The sequence below is a fragment of the Carcharodon carcharias genome, chromosome 7 (genome assembly GCF_017639515.1).
Source record: "Carcharodon carcharias isolate sCarCar2 chromosome 7, sCarCar2.pri, whole genome shotgun sequence".
Taxonomy (NCBI): Eukaryota; Metazoa; Chordata; class Chondrichthyes; order Lamniformes; family Lamnidae; genus Carcharodon; species Carcharodon carcharias.
The window spans coordinates 47883973-47900900 of record NC_054473.1 but is presented as its reverse complement, the minus strand read 5'-3'; the positions used below and the strand labels follow the sequence as shown (position 1 = coordinate 47900900).

The 16928-nt window shown below is 41.9% G+C and overlaps 1 protein-coding gene across 3 annotated transcripts in view; it reads left to right on the top strand.

The window, feature by feature from the left end:
- The window catches only part of LOC121280151 (A disintegrin and metalloproteinase with thrombospondin motifs 9-like), a 325713-nt gene that overhangs the window by 259487 nt on the left and 49298 nt on the right, over positions 1-16928 (top strand). For all 3 annotated transcript variants that reach the window (XR_005943545.1, XM_041191847.1, XM_041191846.1), the window contains exon 30: positions 6616-6786. Coding sequence is in view for 2 of the 3 variants with exons in the window: in XM_041191847.1 (XP_041047781.1) it covers positions 6616-6786 (171 nt within the window). In the remaining variant the exon portion in view is untranslated. The remainder of the gene's footprint in view (positions 1-6615; positions 6787-16928) is intronic.

Below are 16928 nucleotides of genomic sequence, written 5' to 3'. Positions count from 1 at the left end.
TCCTACACATGAGACAACAGACAAGACCAAGGAGGGATTCTACACTAACCTATAGCAATCCCCAGCCTGAGGTCAATCCCAGCAGGCGACAAACTGATCCTCTTCGGAGATCTCAATGCCAGAGTTGGGAAGGACATGAATCTCCAGAAGGATACGATAAACATGGAATGAGTAGGGAAAACAAATGCCAAAGGAGACCTCCCCCTGACCAAATGTCTCGGACATGACCTGTTATAACCATCACCTTTTTTCACCAGCGAGACAAACACAAGACCTCACAGCAACACCCAGTTCAAGCGCTGGCACTTGCTCGACTACATCACGGACACGTCCACATCACCTGCATCATGACAAGTACTGACAACTGCTTGACTGCTCACTGCCTTATCCAATCTATGATCTTCATCAGTCTGGCCCCCAAAACAGTGAAGGCAACAGAAGCAGTGCTGCAATAAAATTAGCATCGAAGGTCTCAAACATCCCACCAAGGTGGCCCGTCTCAGGCTTCACCTCACTGCCGACTTCTCCATCTCCAGCCACCAGGACACCTTGTGCCATTAGTGCCTGGTCAAACATAAAACCCACCATAACAAGCACTTGTGAAGAGGTCCTTGCTCTTTCTACCAGGAAACATTGTGACCTGTTCAACAAAAACGACCAAGAGATACAGGGCCTAATTTTATACATGTATTCTGACCCAGTACACACAATACTCAACCAAGTCAGCCATGGAAGCAACATAGTATATTTTGGGCCAATTTTTTGTGGTTTTCTCTCAGGAAATGCTTATTCCCAAGTATAAAACACAGGAAAGATGACAGTGACAGATGTGAGAGTGTACAGCATATGATGGCAGAATATGGTTGAAGCAAACCCATTAAATTGAAAACAGTTTGAGTTCCAAAAGCTAGAAATTACAAGTACCAGTTTAATTCCCACATTTTAAATTGGAACTAAGTTAGAACATCCTGTTCTGACACAATAACATGCTGTTTCCATATATTATTGCTAACTTTACATTAGAAACATGTTTAATTCTGAAAAACAGATTGCCTTGTGAGAAAAGGCTATAATGTAATAAATCCTCACCCTCTGGTGACAAATTATTTGTGAAATAGGCAACTTTGTTGCATGATAAAGAAAATGCACATATGAATCCTGTGCACAACCCTTTAGGCCCGTTACATATGGAAACAGGGCGCTGAATGTCTAGGTCCCCCTTGGAAACCAGTTATTGCAAATCAGGAGTCAGGCTTGCTCTTCTTCAACAGTCACCATGGCCTAACCCTAAGCAACAGGTGGTAAGTTTTTTTAAAACAATTGCTGTGGACCACTGCCTTTCCCATATTTTCAGGTTTCACAGCCATTAACAGTTCCCCTGGCACAAATATCAAAGACGATGAAACGAAGAAAATTTAAAAATGAGTGAAATTAGGAAACACTTCCCACACCCACACCCACACATACACACACGTACACACACACGGTGTACCAGGGAAAGTGCTGCTGCTCATCCTGGCCCACACAGAGTTCTCTGGAATGTACAAACCTACTACAATCAGCTGCATCCGTCTCCGTTAGGTGCCAGATTTCCTGGGCACTGAGAAAGCCGGCCAGCAGTTGTAAAATTTAAATCAAGCTTCCAAATGCACTGTGGAAATCCTATTTAAATATTGTAATGATGTTTTCTGCCTATCAAAGACAGGGCACACATATGCCCCATAACTTGCGGCTTAAAAATGGCGGGCTGGGAACACATTCCCTGATTTTTAATTTTTACACCCCTCCTCCCCATTCATTTCCACCTGTTGTAGGGGCAGTTAATATCAACTATGTTTTTATATTTATTAAAAAAAAATCTATTTCCTTTACAATCGCAACAAGCACTGCAGTCTAAATGTAACAACATTTTAGGCATTATTAAGACAGTGTTAAGAACATCAATGGTTGTTGTTCACTCTAAACTTCCATACATGTTTCTTGGCTTAGGATCGGTGTTGCACCTTTGTCCTCCCAGAACATTTGTGAGTAACTGATTTACACTCGCTTTATGCCAAAATATCATGATGCACAAATTTCCTTGACTGTTTATACCTCTTTCAAGACCACCCACCAAACTCACTCTCTCTTGTTTACATAGTTCCATCGCCCATGCAAGAGATCATGTAGGATTCTTCGATTTACATAAATATATACTCCCAAAGATTTAGGTACAGTATAACCTGAAGTCACCTGAAAACTGGCAGGGGACATTGATTATGAGGGTACGGAGATCTATTAGCTGGGGCGGCCCTTACCGCTGGCTGAGGGCCCTTCCGAGCCCACAAGGAGGCCACCTGAGGTCTCCCGAGATGGCAAAGTGCCCACCCACCAGTGTCGGCAGGAAGAGGCCCATGTGGCTCTTAATTGGCCACTTAAGGGCCTTCAGCCTGATGTCAGCTAGGCCATCCACCACTTTCCCTGTCACTGGTAAAATGCCAGCAGTGGTGGGAAGGTAATGGACATGCCACTGCCACTAGCTCACTGATTTTACCCCTTGCCCCCACCTCCCCTACCTCTCAGCCTACTCCCTGGGGCCCTTGCAAAATCCAATCCCAGCAATCTCTCTACACCTACCTTGTCCAACACATTCATAAATTTAAAGACCTTTGTCAGGTGCATCACCTCAATAGGTTTTGGCTTTTCTAATGTATAATGCCACAACATGTTCAGTCTTTCCCAGTAGCTGTAATCTCTTGGGTATCATCCTTGTAAATCTTTTTCACGCTCTCTCCAGTGCTTTGATGTCCTTTCTGTAGTATGGAAATCAGAACTGTATACCATATTCTTTAAGTATGGTTTGACCAGTGTCCTACACAAGTTTAACAAAATTTCACTCTTTTTGAATTCCAAACTGCTAGAAACAAGTCCTAGTGCTCTATTAGCAGTTTTAGTCACTTTGTGAACCTGCAATGCTGCCTTTCTTATAATAATGGAAGAGGAAAAGTTAACAGCCAAAGCAAAAAGCCTACATGTAAGGTGCCATAACAGAACATATCTGCTCACTTGCCATTGTCCCGATAAAAGCACATCATTTACACTTGTTTTATGCTGGTTTCTATGTTCCAGCACAGACAAATAAGCACTGCAGGAAATTTTGCCTTAAGTTCACACTGGCAAGAGTGATGCAGAAACCAATGTAAATGTTGGTGTAACTTATGCATGAAATTCAGGAAATTATAGGCATTATGTATGTTAATCGAGCATTGCAACATTTTCTTTACAATATATTATGGGCTTGATAAAAATACAAGTTTTTGAAATCAGTTTTTTATCTGTTTATTTCATACAATATGAAATTGAACATTTTATGTAAGTTGCTAATCTATTTTTGTATTGTTTCTTTGCCTATTTTATTTCATTTTTCACTTCTCTTAAAATCACATTACTTGCAATTTTGCACTTTTCATGGTACAGTTTCTGTGACAACTAACACACTGGCCTGAATCTTCGGCTCGGCGAGCAAGGGCGGGGCCCACTCACTGAGGCATAAAATGATGTGGGGTGACGTCAGGCATGCTTCCCGACGTCACCGCACATCATTTAGATTTTCGGTTCGGCAGGCACGCAGTCGATTTGGCTACACGCCCACCAAATTGTCAGAGGCCTATTAAGGCCATTTAAAAAGACAATTAAGCAATTACCTGAGCTGCCCGTCCAACCTTAAGGTTGGTGGGCAGGCGAAGAGCCCAGTAGGCCTTCAAGTTTTTCATGGAACCTCATCCACTGTCGGGATGAGCTTCAAGAATGATTTTAAATTTTCACACAAATTTTTATTAAAATTAATGCACATGTCCCAGCTCATGTGGCAGTTTCACATGAGGGGACATGTCATAAAAATTATTTCTCCACTTTATTAACCTTTTAAAACTTATCTCCCTGAGGCACCTCTGTGCCTCAGGGAGATTTCTGTGCTCTCTCGTGCAGGGAGTGCTCAGCGCTTCTGGGCGCGTGACATGCTGGGCGGGCCTTAATTGGCCCGCCCATGTAAAATGGCTGTGCCAATCAGGTCTGTGCCTGTCCACCCCCGCACAACCCCCCACCCACTGAGCCACTTCGCTTTTCTGTTTCTGCCTAAGCACATAAATTCACATGGAACAAAGTGCATGTATCAGAAAATCACAGGCACATTGACCACGAATTTCAGCTATGCGCTGCTAATGGTGAGATATCTTTTCACAGACAATTTAGCATTAGAATTTAATATCTGTTCTGAATGTAACAGCATTCCCAGTGGCGCCTGAACATACACTAGCATTATCATGGCACAGCATCTGCATCCTCAAAGCAAAGCATACATATGTATGTCTACTGGTATGGTGGAATATATGAATGGGAGTAAGCCATTCAGCCCATTAAAGCTGTTCTGCCATTCAATTAGATCTTGGCTAATCTGTACCTCAACTCCAATTACATGTCTTTGTTCCATATTCCTTGATAACCTTGCCTACACAAAATGTATTGCATAGGGATGAGGGCATGTGAGGTCATATTCGTAAATTGAGTTTTTCGCAAATGTCACAATATTTGTCACAGTATTTGCCCCAAATACTCAGTGTTCTACACATGGATCAATAAATATTCCAACATGGAAACTAGGGGCTGAATTTTATGGGGGTGTGCAGGGAGAGGGGGTGATATTGCTTGCTCCCCCCTTTAGAAAAGTCAGTCAGTTTCTGATTTTAGCCCCGCAGCAATAAGATGCTGTGAGTGACCTTAACTACCTGAGAGTGGGGCTTCCGTCCCTCAGTGGAAAGAAGTCTCACCCTTGAGCTGCCAGCAATCTGATTGGCCAGCAGCTTTTGTAGTTCCCAGCAGCGCCAGAACTCAGCAAACAGTCCCACGAAGAAGATCAGTGGCAACTGGACCCAGGTAAGTCCCGCACCTTTTGGGTGGGGAGGGATCAGCATCCTGGCCAGTTGTGGGGGGATGGAGTTTTGGAGGCCACGTAAGCAGGCACAAAATGAGGGGTTTGGATACTATCTTAAGTATTGCTCCTGATGCACAGCAGGGCAACTCCCAAAGGATGTACCACCCATTTCCTTCTTGCCCTTACTCTCACCTGCCTTCTATTGCCCAGCTTGGTATGGCAGCGGAGGCAGATTAAAGTCCTTAAGTGATCATTAATACCCATGCCCCGTATTATGGGGACCAGGTCGGGAGAGGGTGGGAAGGAGGTGGGCTACCCACACATCATATTTTACGTGCTCCCCTCCCCAACCCTGCCAAAAATACACGCTGCCAGGGACCATAAAATCCAGCCCCAGATCCTATTGGAGATTCAAATTGATTGCTGTTTTTTCTTCAATGCTAATGAAAATGCATTCTCAGGAAATGTATATTTCACAATTCCCGTGGTTTTTTTTATAGCAGGTTGAGAGTTACGATGGAACATACATATTTCATCCATTATTTGAGCAAAAGGAAAATAGAACTTGACACATGCACAGCTGGATACCATATATGACTTTGAAATTAAATATGGACTTTCTGGTTTAAATACAGTTTGAAGCAAATCAGTACCATTTACTATTTACACTTTTTAAACATCCTGTTTAAACTTTTCTGAAGAAACCCGTGCTACTTTTACTTTTGACTTAGACAAGTGGACGACTTTCTGATGTACAATTCCTACAGTTTCAAGGAAAGTTACTGGTAAAGCTAATCTATCAATAAATTCAAAGTGTCATTAGTACTTTGAAAAGTAAAGACCATAGGGCATGTCATAATGTTAACGCAAATCAGAAAACAAAATGTGTTCTACTTGCAACATTTAGAATAACTTGAATTTTAATTGTTCCAAAAAGGTTGTAGACTAGATAGGTTTTATGTGGCTTAACAGACTCTTACTTCAGAAAGATTTTTGTTGCTACAGCAAAAAGACCAAAAAGTATTTTTACCCTCCCCCACGTACTGGGCAGGGTTCCCAGATTCCTGACTGATATAAATTACAGCAGTGATTGCAAGTTGCTGAAGTAATTTAAGTAAGTGCTCTTAACTATTGATGTAAGTTATTCTAGTGTTTATTAATTTAATTCATTTTGAAGTACATGGTTAACATCCAGAAGTTTGCTTTGCTGATTTTAACGAATTGAGTTTTGTTCTGCCCAAAAGCCAAGAGTTCTGCAAAAGGGCAAAAGGCTGTGTAGGACCCTGGTCAAACCATACCAGTACTGTTTTTAAAAATAGACTTCATAAAGGCAAATGAATAATGCTGCACCAAATACTTGTGCGTAATGTGAAATAATATACTTAGATTTCTTACCTTAAGATAAAATATAACTACGTTATAAATTATAAAGTTATCATAATATTATTTTGTTTATAAATAGTGCTTGAATTTTCTCAGATTAGTTCTGTCTTCCAGGCACTATTGTCACATTCAAATGTTATAGTGCGAATAGTAATACAGTATGCTTCTGTTGACCAGATGTACCCTGTTAATACAGTGAAGAATCAGCAATTTTAGTTTATGAAGGAGCATAATATAGACAATTTAATAAAGAAAGCTTAAATTAAATTTGCATTAAGGTACAATAGGTTTCATACCGACACTTACCTTTTCAAATTCTGCAGTGCTCAGCTTTATGTGGAAGTGGAATTCAGCAACGAGAAGTCTTCTGTCAGATCGCAAACCAGAGCATTGAAGATTCTCACTGCAGCCAATCTACGAAACCTGCTTCAATCCAGCGCTGTCAAACTGGAGAATGTTTGCATTATAGCTGGCACGTAGAAGAATGGCAAAAAGTAAGTACAACAGCTGCAGCAGACAGCAAAAGCGCTGTTCAGAATAAACAAGAGAAAAGCACTCTTCCTGGCATGCACCAGTCTTACTTGAGGTGTGATTTGTAAACTAGGATCAGATGGCTGGCTTCATGTGGTTAGGAGGATGTTTGACATATGGCCAAGGAGCGGAAAAGTTAGAGGAACGAAAACCTCTGCTGCATAGAAATTAGGATAAATCCAATTCTATATCTTTTTAGAGGTTATTTAAGCAAAGGAACACAGATTTACATATTTTTCAGCTTGAAAGACCAATTCAACCTAACATTTCTAGGTATTAGAGTTCAATAATATCTGATACATTCTAAATATAAAATACCAGATAACCTATGTTTATCTATTTAATAAAACAGATTTATTTTCGAAATTTCAAACTGTACAACTTACTGACATGTTTGGCAGTGATGAAAAAACTTAAACAAGAACTAGTTCCTAGATAAATATATTGTGAAGGTGTTTTGAGAATGTAATTTACATTTATCATTTTTACCACATCAGAAATTGCAATTCATCTCCAAGTAGGTCACAAACAATCTAAAGTCCATAGTTTGATTACAAGCTAATTTTGTCTTCATTTTTTAAATGAGCTTTTATCTCCCCCATCTCCCCTCAGTCTATTTTCACTTCCAGCACCTGGAATCAGTTAAAGAGCCTATTATGGTAGGCTATGCTGGTTGTGTCACATTGCTTTGTTAAAAAATTCCAGGCTGCAAGCAAATTCGTCCATGCTCTGAACATTTGTAACATTTCACAGGCATATTTTCAAGGAAAATCTTAAAACAGCCATGGCCACAAATTAATCTGATCTTTTTTTTGCTGGAAATTTGTATTAATCTACTGCAGATGTGCAATATGCATATGCCAAAATTCTTAGCTGAATTTTTGTATTTATACCCCATTTGTTTGAATAAATTGCATTCCTATCTAAAGATTATTAACTATAAAGTGAATAAGTAAAAAAAAAGAAATGTATATTTTGTATACAGCCAATATTTTTGGAGAATTAAAAGAGCACCAAGCCTAATTTAAACCACTGCATGAGAATTTTCCTGCAGATTCATGCATAATTTGTAAAGAAATTATGTGTAGGGGTGTGCTTTAAAAATTTTAGAAAATGGCACCAAGGTCAGAGTAGCCTGACATGCAATGTGATCCTTGGTCTGTTTTTAATTTGACCATACTTACAGTTTCTTAAAGAACATCAGTGACTGATGTACCTTTGAGTTTTAAGGGATAATGAAAAGAATTAAAAACAAAGATTGCAGAAACCCCTTATGTCTCAACTCTTATATTTTGAACAAAATCTTAAAATTAAATACCTTTTAAATGGTTCAGATTTTTCACTAAGTGCCAGTAGACAAACAGTATTTCCATAAAAAGGAACAAATCTGTATAAAATAATGAAATTCATGAAAACTATATTCCTTTGTTATAAAAATCCTGCATTAAATTACTCCTCTTTATAGAAGAAAAGCATATCCAGATGGAAAGCAAAAGATGAAAGAGTGTGAAAACATGTCTGGTTCTATGTACTGAATTTAATGGCCGTGGTGGTCACCCTGCCCACTGGCCAGAAAGCTGGGGGCAACCTCACAGCAACCATTTTCAGAAGCTCCAATGGAATTCAATGTCAGTCAGGCAGTTAACTGCCTCCCGTCATGGCTCCTTTGCCTTTAAGGATGGAGGACTTGCCTCCAAGAGCTGCCAGAAGACACAGGGCTGGCAGCCCTTCAGTCCTTGACAGGAGCAGGGACTGTTGCTGGAAATACAGCAGACCCTGAAGCAGCCAGTATGGAGGAGGCCCCGGAGTGCAGGTAAGTTGGTAGGGTTTGCCAGGGCTAGTCAGGCAGGCCCTGGTGAGGTGGCGGGGGAGTGGGGGGGGTTCAATAGGCAGACCCTCGCGCTGATAGGTGCCCTCACCACTGGGGAGTCTTCTATTGGCCACAAGGTGCCTGATGAGGAGGGCCCCACCTGAGCATGGGGAGGCTGATGACTTTTACTGGGTGGCCTCTCCGTGTCGTGTATGCCCGATTAATGGCCTCAATTTGCTGTTAGGCTGAAAGGCCATCCTCAACTCTCCCCGGCCCTGACTTAATTGGGGGGGGGGGGGGGGGGGGGGGGGAATGTAGTCAGGATGGTGACAGCCTCTGCCAGCCTCCTCCCAACTCTACTGCTCCCTCACCCCCTCCCCCCACCCCATCACTCCCAGTCCATTCTTGGGGAGAATGGTGGGGGGATGGGATTAGATTCCACCTTTTATGAGGACTGACAGCACCCATCCCTATTCACAACTCTCTCTCAATCCTTGTACTGTCTCTATCTATACTGGATGAGCAGAAATTTCCTCTAACTAAGTATTGTGAAGACCAAAGCCATTGACTTCAGCTCCCTACCACACACTCTGTTGCCTACCCACCAACTCCATTCCCCTCCCTGGAAACAGTCTGATAGCAAACTAGATTGTTCACAATCTTCATGTCATACTTGACCCCTAGATGAGCTTCCGACTAAATATTCCCACCATCACTAATCACCTACTTCCAACTCTGTAACAGCGCCCAACTCTGCCCATGCTTCAGCTCATCTGCTGCTGAAACTCTTTGTCCATGCCTTTGTTAATTCTAGACTTAACTATTCCAATGCAGTACTGGCTGTCTTGCATCCTCCATAACCTTCAACTCCTTCATAACTCGCACCAAGCCCTGTTCACTCATCATCTCTGTGTTCTCTGAAATACATTGGCTTCTGGTTGAGCAGCACCTCAATTTTAAAATTCTCATCCTTGTTTTCAAATTCCTCTGTTGCCTTGGCCCTCCTTATCTCTGGAAACTCCTTCAACCATACAATCCTCCGAGATATCAGTGCTTCTCCAATTCTGGACTTTAGTGCATCACCACTTTAATCGCTCCACCAATGGTGGCCATACCTTCAGCTGCCCTAGGCCCTAAGTTCTGGAATTGCCTCCCTAAATATTTCCTCATCTCTGCACCTGTTTCCTCCTTTAAAACATATCTCTTTGACAAAGCATTTGGTCATCAACCCTAATATTGCCTTTTGTGACTCGGTGTCAAATTTTATTTGATAACACTCCAATGAGATATTATAACATTTTACACTGTTAAAGAAGCTGTAAAAATGTTTTCCTTTCCAAATTGATTTTAATTCTATAAACCCCAACACTGAAAGGCATTTTCTAATTTCTGTTTCTTTGGAACAAACGTACCATCTTAAGTTGTAATTGTTGTGACTTTTGTGTATTTTGCTTAAAAGGTAAATGATTCTGCAAAGTATTTCTTTACTGCAGTAAGCAATAATGATTATAGGGTAAGGTATTAATGTATAGTAATTTACTGCATTAGTAGAATAATAATTCTGTAATATTTGCTCACAATCTTATAATTTATCCAGAGACTGTTCTACTTTACTGAAAGATAAATTTTCTTTCAGTTTGTTAAGAATCAATTAAAGGTGAATATGTACATTTTCTCACCCTTGCCTTCTAGCCTACATAACCAAACAATTGCAATGAGTTACATTTATTCCATCTAATCTTCAAGTAAAGAAATATCTCATTTCCTCATTGGATTTATTAATAACTACCTTGTATTTGTTTCCACTAGTTTTGAATTCTCCCTGAGTAGAAACACTCTCTCACCATTTACTCTGTCCAACTCATTTATAATTTTAAAGACCCCCATCAGCTCACCTCTAAGTCTTCTCTTTCCTAAAGCAAAAATCTGTCCAATTCTTCCTGATACCTGTAGTCTTTCAATTCTGGGTCCATTCTTGCAAATATTTTTTTGTACCTGCTCTAGTATTTTTATGTTTTTTTATAGTATGGAGAGTAAAATGATGCACAGTATTCCTAAGTGTTGCCCAACCAGAAACCTATACAAGTTTAACATAACTTCACAATGGTTGAATTCTGTACCCTTGGAAATAAATTCCATTGGTTTGTTAGCATTTTAAATTGCTTTGATGATCTGTGGGGCTGTTTTTAAAGATTTGTTCATCTGTAAATCATCTACCTAATTCAGTTTCTTATTTTCTAAAGCATAGATAATATTTTTCCTACCAAACTACATCACCTCTCATTTACCTAATTTACAGTTAATTTGCCATTTAACTACCCAGTCTACAAGTTTTCTAATTTCACCTGGTGTTATCTCGCATTCTTCCTAGCTATAGTTTGGTATCATCTGCAGATTTTGATATTGGGTTACTATTTCCAAATCATTTACGTAAATTACAAGTAACATTGGTCACATCACTGATCCATGACTTTCTACTTCCCTCTGGTTAGAATTACTACCCATTACCTGTACTCTCTGTTTTCCACTTTTCAGCCAATTTGTTATCCATTCTACCATTTGTACCCTGACCAAGCTTGAGCCTACTGCATAATACTTTATCAAAGGCCTTTTCAAAACCCAAATATATGACATCTACTGTATTACTCTTGTCCAACCTTTTCATTGCCTCATAACAAAATTCTATCAGGTTAGCTAAGCGTGAATTTTGGACTCCATGCTTCCTATTTTGTTAAAATTATATTTCCAATCTCTAGATGCTTTTCCATCATTTCTTTTGTATAAATTCCACCATCCTACCATTGGCTTTAAACTGACTGGTCCATGGTTCCCAGGTTTTGTTCTATCTCCCTTTTTGTATATAAGAACAGCATTAGCATTCTGCCAGTCCTCTGGCACTATCCCCTCTCCTATGAAACTTTTATTTTAAACAAGTGCCTCTGTTATCTCTTGCCTATTTTCCTTGAGTATGTGTGAGAGCATAATCTACAGACCTGGGGGGATTTATCCTCTTGCAGTTGGTCTAGTTTGTCAATTAATGTTTCCCCTGTCTTTCCCATTTGCATTAATATTCTTTTTTAAGTTTCATCTTATTCTATTTCTTTTATTTATTCTCTGGATGTGAGTGACACCAGCATGACCAACTTATTGCCTATCACCTGTTGCACTGGGAAGGTACTGTTGGACCTTCTTGAGCCACACCTGAGATGATATTACTCCCACAATGCTGTGGTAGGGAGTTCCAGGATATCAATCCAATGATGAAGAAATGTCTCAAGTCAGGATTGTCTGTGACTTGGAAGGGAACTTGGAAGTGATGGCGTTCCAACAACATTACAGCTCTTGTTAGTCTTGCTTCTGGGGAGGAAACTGTTGATAAATAATCTTGTTGAATTGTTGCAGTGCACATTATAGGTCATACATAATGTAGTCACACTATGCCAGTGACAGAAGGACTGGTTCTTCTATCTGTATGGCTTGTTCTTCAAGGCTAACCTCCTTAATGTCTGTACTCCTGGATCATCCTCATCTCCTGCTGTACTAGTAGATACCTGAAAATGCCTAATCCACTCATTCTGTGCATCAGTGAACTCTTTCATGCCTGACTAATGCCAGGCATGACCTGAAGTTCACCACTCAATTTCCTTTAAATACCTCTGGGTAATCTACCAAAGTCTTTCAACACTGGCCTCTATAAAGCAAATATCTGTGATTCTTGCTTATTTCCATGAGCCAATTTTAACAGCTGCAACTCTTAGAGGAGCATAAACATGGATGAAACAGCGAACTAGCATTATTGCACCACTGTAATTTTTTTTTTTGTAAAAACCAATTCTTTGCAAGCAGAAGGAAATGTGGCCCCTTGTGCTTACCGATAGAGTGTACTCAATTTTCTCCTGCTTATTTGATTTAAGGGGGCTATAGGCCCCTTATGCACCCCACTGACTGCACATCAATTACTCTAGATTAGTTCTACACAGCTTTTATCTAAACTGAATTTCTTTCATCATTCAGAGTTGTACAAAATAAAGAGTTTAGCAGCACAGCATGCTCATTAACAAGAGTTACTCATTGGTGATTTACCTTACATATCATGCAGACATTTGTTAGCACTTTGAAGAACACAGATCTAGTTAAATGTACAAGAATTTGATAAATTATATTGTGGTATATTGAAAATAAGTAAACTTTTATTTCTTAAGCACTTAACAATCATTCATTGAACCTTATTACTCGCAAAGTAAGAAATGGTCCTAGTAAATTTAAAAAGATGCTAAGGAATACATTAGTATGGCTTGCTTCTTTTGTATCACCTTTGTCTTTGCTATAAATGTACATTCAAGCCAAGATAGTGTTGAGTAACTAAAATAAAATACTATTTTAAAATCTTGGCAAGGCTCAATACAAACCATCTATACATTAATGTTACAGATGGATTAAAATACATTTTAACCCAGATAAATAAAGAGCTAAAAATTGTGGATTCTATTTTAATCTGTCTGTAAGAGCTGTGATTAATTTGTCACAGGTGCTGGAAGTTATGTGAAGGCGTAGTTGCTTGTTTAATGAAGACCTTACTGCTGATGATACCATTTAGGACATTTGAACTCAGAGCCCAAACATAGTGGGGTAGCAAGAGGTCTGAGGATTAATAGAAATTGGGCCCTTAAGCTTCATCTGCATACTCTGGGTGAGATGCTGGGACTGCTCTACACCTCCATAGGCCACCTGCTTTGCAGGAAGCAGCCCTCAAATCATTTATGTAAGGTGGCAGTATTGGTTGCAGCAGACAATGGGGGAATTGGACATTACTTCTACAGGGACAGAAGAGTAATCCTGCTCCTCATGGCTCTAGAAGTTTCAAAGACCTACTTTTGGTTGGTGATCATTGAAGGAGCAAAATTGCTGGATTTTTACAGAATCGGGGAGATTCCATGCACTTTTTAAAATGACAGGTGGATCCCAATTCCAGGATTCCTGACACCCTTAATTTTCATCAGCCCAGGATAAGGGTGTGGGCTGATGCGGATTGCAGTTCTGCAATTCCTGAACTCTGATCATAAAGGAACCTATAGGGCAGATTTTCTTAAGTTTGACAAAGAAAGAGATTAGCTTTATTATACACAAACTGATCTAAGTAAAAATAATAAAATACTTTCTCACACACACATACACACACCCACCAAGTTCACACACACACACACACACACCCACCAAGTTCACACACACACAAATACAGATCACAGAATGAGGAAGGATAGGTTAGCCAAATTAGAGTTCATAAAAAATGTAAAAGAGTATAGTCTGTAGTTTGGTAACTCAGCTAGATTGAAGCTGCATTCGCTGATCTCAATGTTTAAGATTTAAAGATATAAATGACTGAGTTTGTTGTTTTTTGGAAGATGGTAGTGCTGGGTTGGATTCTTGAAAGAAATCTGTGTCTGCAACAGGGCATCCCTAGGTGATCACAGTAAGCAAATAGGGCTTGAAATTTCCCAGGTGTATTGGAGAGAAAAGGAGATAGGGTGGACCCCACTTGAGTCTTCTCCCTAAACTGTTTGTTCTCAGTTCTGCTGAGAAAATATATGCTTAAATCATATAAAGGGTTGGCCTGTGATGTGATCTTTCTTCTCCAGCTGCCAGGGGGATTTTAAAAAAGACATTTGGCAGAATCGTCCCAGATTTGCACTAAGTGCGGTAGTGGACGGGAAAAAGGACATTTTACCTGTGGGCAGCAATGGCGGGTTTTCATGCCGTATCATCCCAATCCCATCTCATTAATTATGCATTCCTGGAAAATACGCCAGGTCACTGGCGGGCATCCTCTGATTTGGCTACCCTGCTGTTATTTCAGGCCTTCAGTAAACCAGACGCCATATTTAAAGGGTGCACCTGCTCAGAGCTAGCACTCTTGCAGGGTTAGGAAGCTGCTGGGAAATGATGACTGGCAAATGGAAGAAACATGCTGCTCCCAGATTTAGCGACACCTCCCTCGAGCGCCTACTGGACACAGTGGAGGCCTACAGTGAAGCCCTCTATCCCCTGTTCTGGGTGAAGACCAGCAAGCAAGTGGGACACAGTAGCAGTGGTGGTCAGCGCCAATACCCTGCACAAGAGGACATCCATCCAGTACAGGAAGAGGATAAATGCTCTCATCCGTTCTGCCAGGGTAAGTCACTTACCTCATCACTCTCACACACTCAAAAAACCATTACAAATCACAGCGATCTCACACCTAAAGGGACAACACAGCTAACTGACAGACACACCCTCACATCTCCTTCAACCTCATATCCTCTGGAGCTCACATCCTCATCCTGTCCATGGCTCCGCTCACCACACAAACATTCCATGCAGTACCATGCATCCTGCTCGCACTCTCTTCATCTGTTTTCAAGCAAGAGAAGCAGGCTCACAACAGGAGAGGTCCCAGATTTGTTGGGGGGGGGGTGGTTGGAGTGGCCCACATTAGACCCTTCACTCACTTTGAGGAGCATGCCATTGCATTGACTGGTGGACTGTGACTGTGGCAAAGGTGGGGTCGACAACAGACACCCACGTGAGGATTTTGCACCTCATCATCCCTCGCTCAATGTAGCTGTGAGTGCTCTCTCTCCTGTTTTTGACTCTGCTGCTATGCACTAATCATCTTTACTTTGGTTCGCAGGGAGCTCTGCCAAGTGACCCTCGGCTCAATCCAGTTCCCCATCTCCAGCAAAGAGGACACCTCCTCCACTGAAGAGCTGGAAGACCTGTCACAGCGCTCATCCACACCCTCCAACAGCGCAGACACACACCTCAGTAGGAGCTAAATCTGGAGCAGGCTCGGGTTCACAATCTGATGGTCACTGCACAGACACGTGTCCGCAGCAGGAGGAGGCAGGTTCAGCCGAGTTCTCCAGCACTCAGGACTGCTGGGGAAGAGGCATCAGTGAGGTCTGAGTCAAATGATGACCCTCTGGATTAGGACTTCCAACTCATCGGGGAGAGTTATGATGGAAGCCCTCAACAGAGTGGCATGTGAGGTGGTGGAGTATGTCCGTCTGCTCTCTGATGAAGTGGTGCTCACATATGCATATATGGAGATCTCCATGGGAAGGATGATGGATGCTATGGAGACCCTCATCCAGCAGATCCTGGAGGTGGGTGCAGACCTGCACTCCATCGCGGTAGCCATGGGTGGGTTCCTACAGTGGCAACGTGAGAGGGAAACCAGGCATCTCAACGTCCCTCCAGGCGCTCCTTCCCATCAAGGAGTCAGGCTGGAGCCCTCGGGCACCTGAAGGGAGGAAGAGCAGCAGCTGGACACCCCTGGGTCATCCATTCAGGAATCTCAGAGGCTGTCCTCTCCCCCCTCTGCCTGTGACCCCCTCAACCTCATCCTCAGTCATCACAGAGGGAGCTGCTGGCCCACAGCCAAAGCAAGCCAGGGCCCTTAATGCCTTGGATCTCTATAGGACCCACGCCAAATTCATCAGAGGCAACGGGGCCAAAAGTTTCACAGGCTGTCTCCACCACTGCTACAGACATCAGGGCAGCACCTAGAAGAAGTAGTAGGCCTAGAAGAGTTAAGGATTTCTGATCATAAGTGGTTACATGGGTGAACACAATTTGTCTCTTTATAACCTGTGAATACATTCACTTACACCGAGTACACTGAGTTAATAATGTGTAATGGAGCCTTTCAACTTCATTTACAGGCTTCGCGAGTCCTCCTCCTGCATACCTCCCCTCCCTAATAGCAGTTCAGTTGCACTCAGCTGGACCACGAGAGATTCTGGAGGGTGAAGTGTGTTGTGGCAGGACCTTTTGGAGCCACATGCAAGCATTCTCCCACACATGCAGGCCTTCCTCCATCACACTCATCTCACTGTCCCAAGTATTTTCAGTGCTGCCTGCTGGGGTTCTCTTTCAGTTGTCCATCTGAGCTGACCTGCATCTCCGCCCACCCACTGATCGCACTTCCATGCAGCACCTGTGCCCGCCCAACACGAGGCTCCTTTTGCTTTTGATTTCAGAAGCATAATAATTGTTAAGTATGTCTTCAGCTCCCCTGTCCTTTCCCCTCCCCTAGTCACCCATGTCCCTTCCCCCGTCTCTGTTGATCCCCCGGCATCACCTTCCAACTCCCCATCGTCACCAACCATCCAGAACCCTTTTCTCTCCAGGATATCCAGGTGCAGATTCCCTTTCTTCTTGAGAATCCCACCCCTATCAACATTAACCCCCGCCCCCCACCCCCAACCTCCTCCTTCCCAACCACTTGCGTCTGCCTCGCCCTTGCGGTCCCTTCTA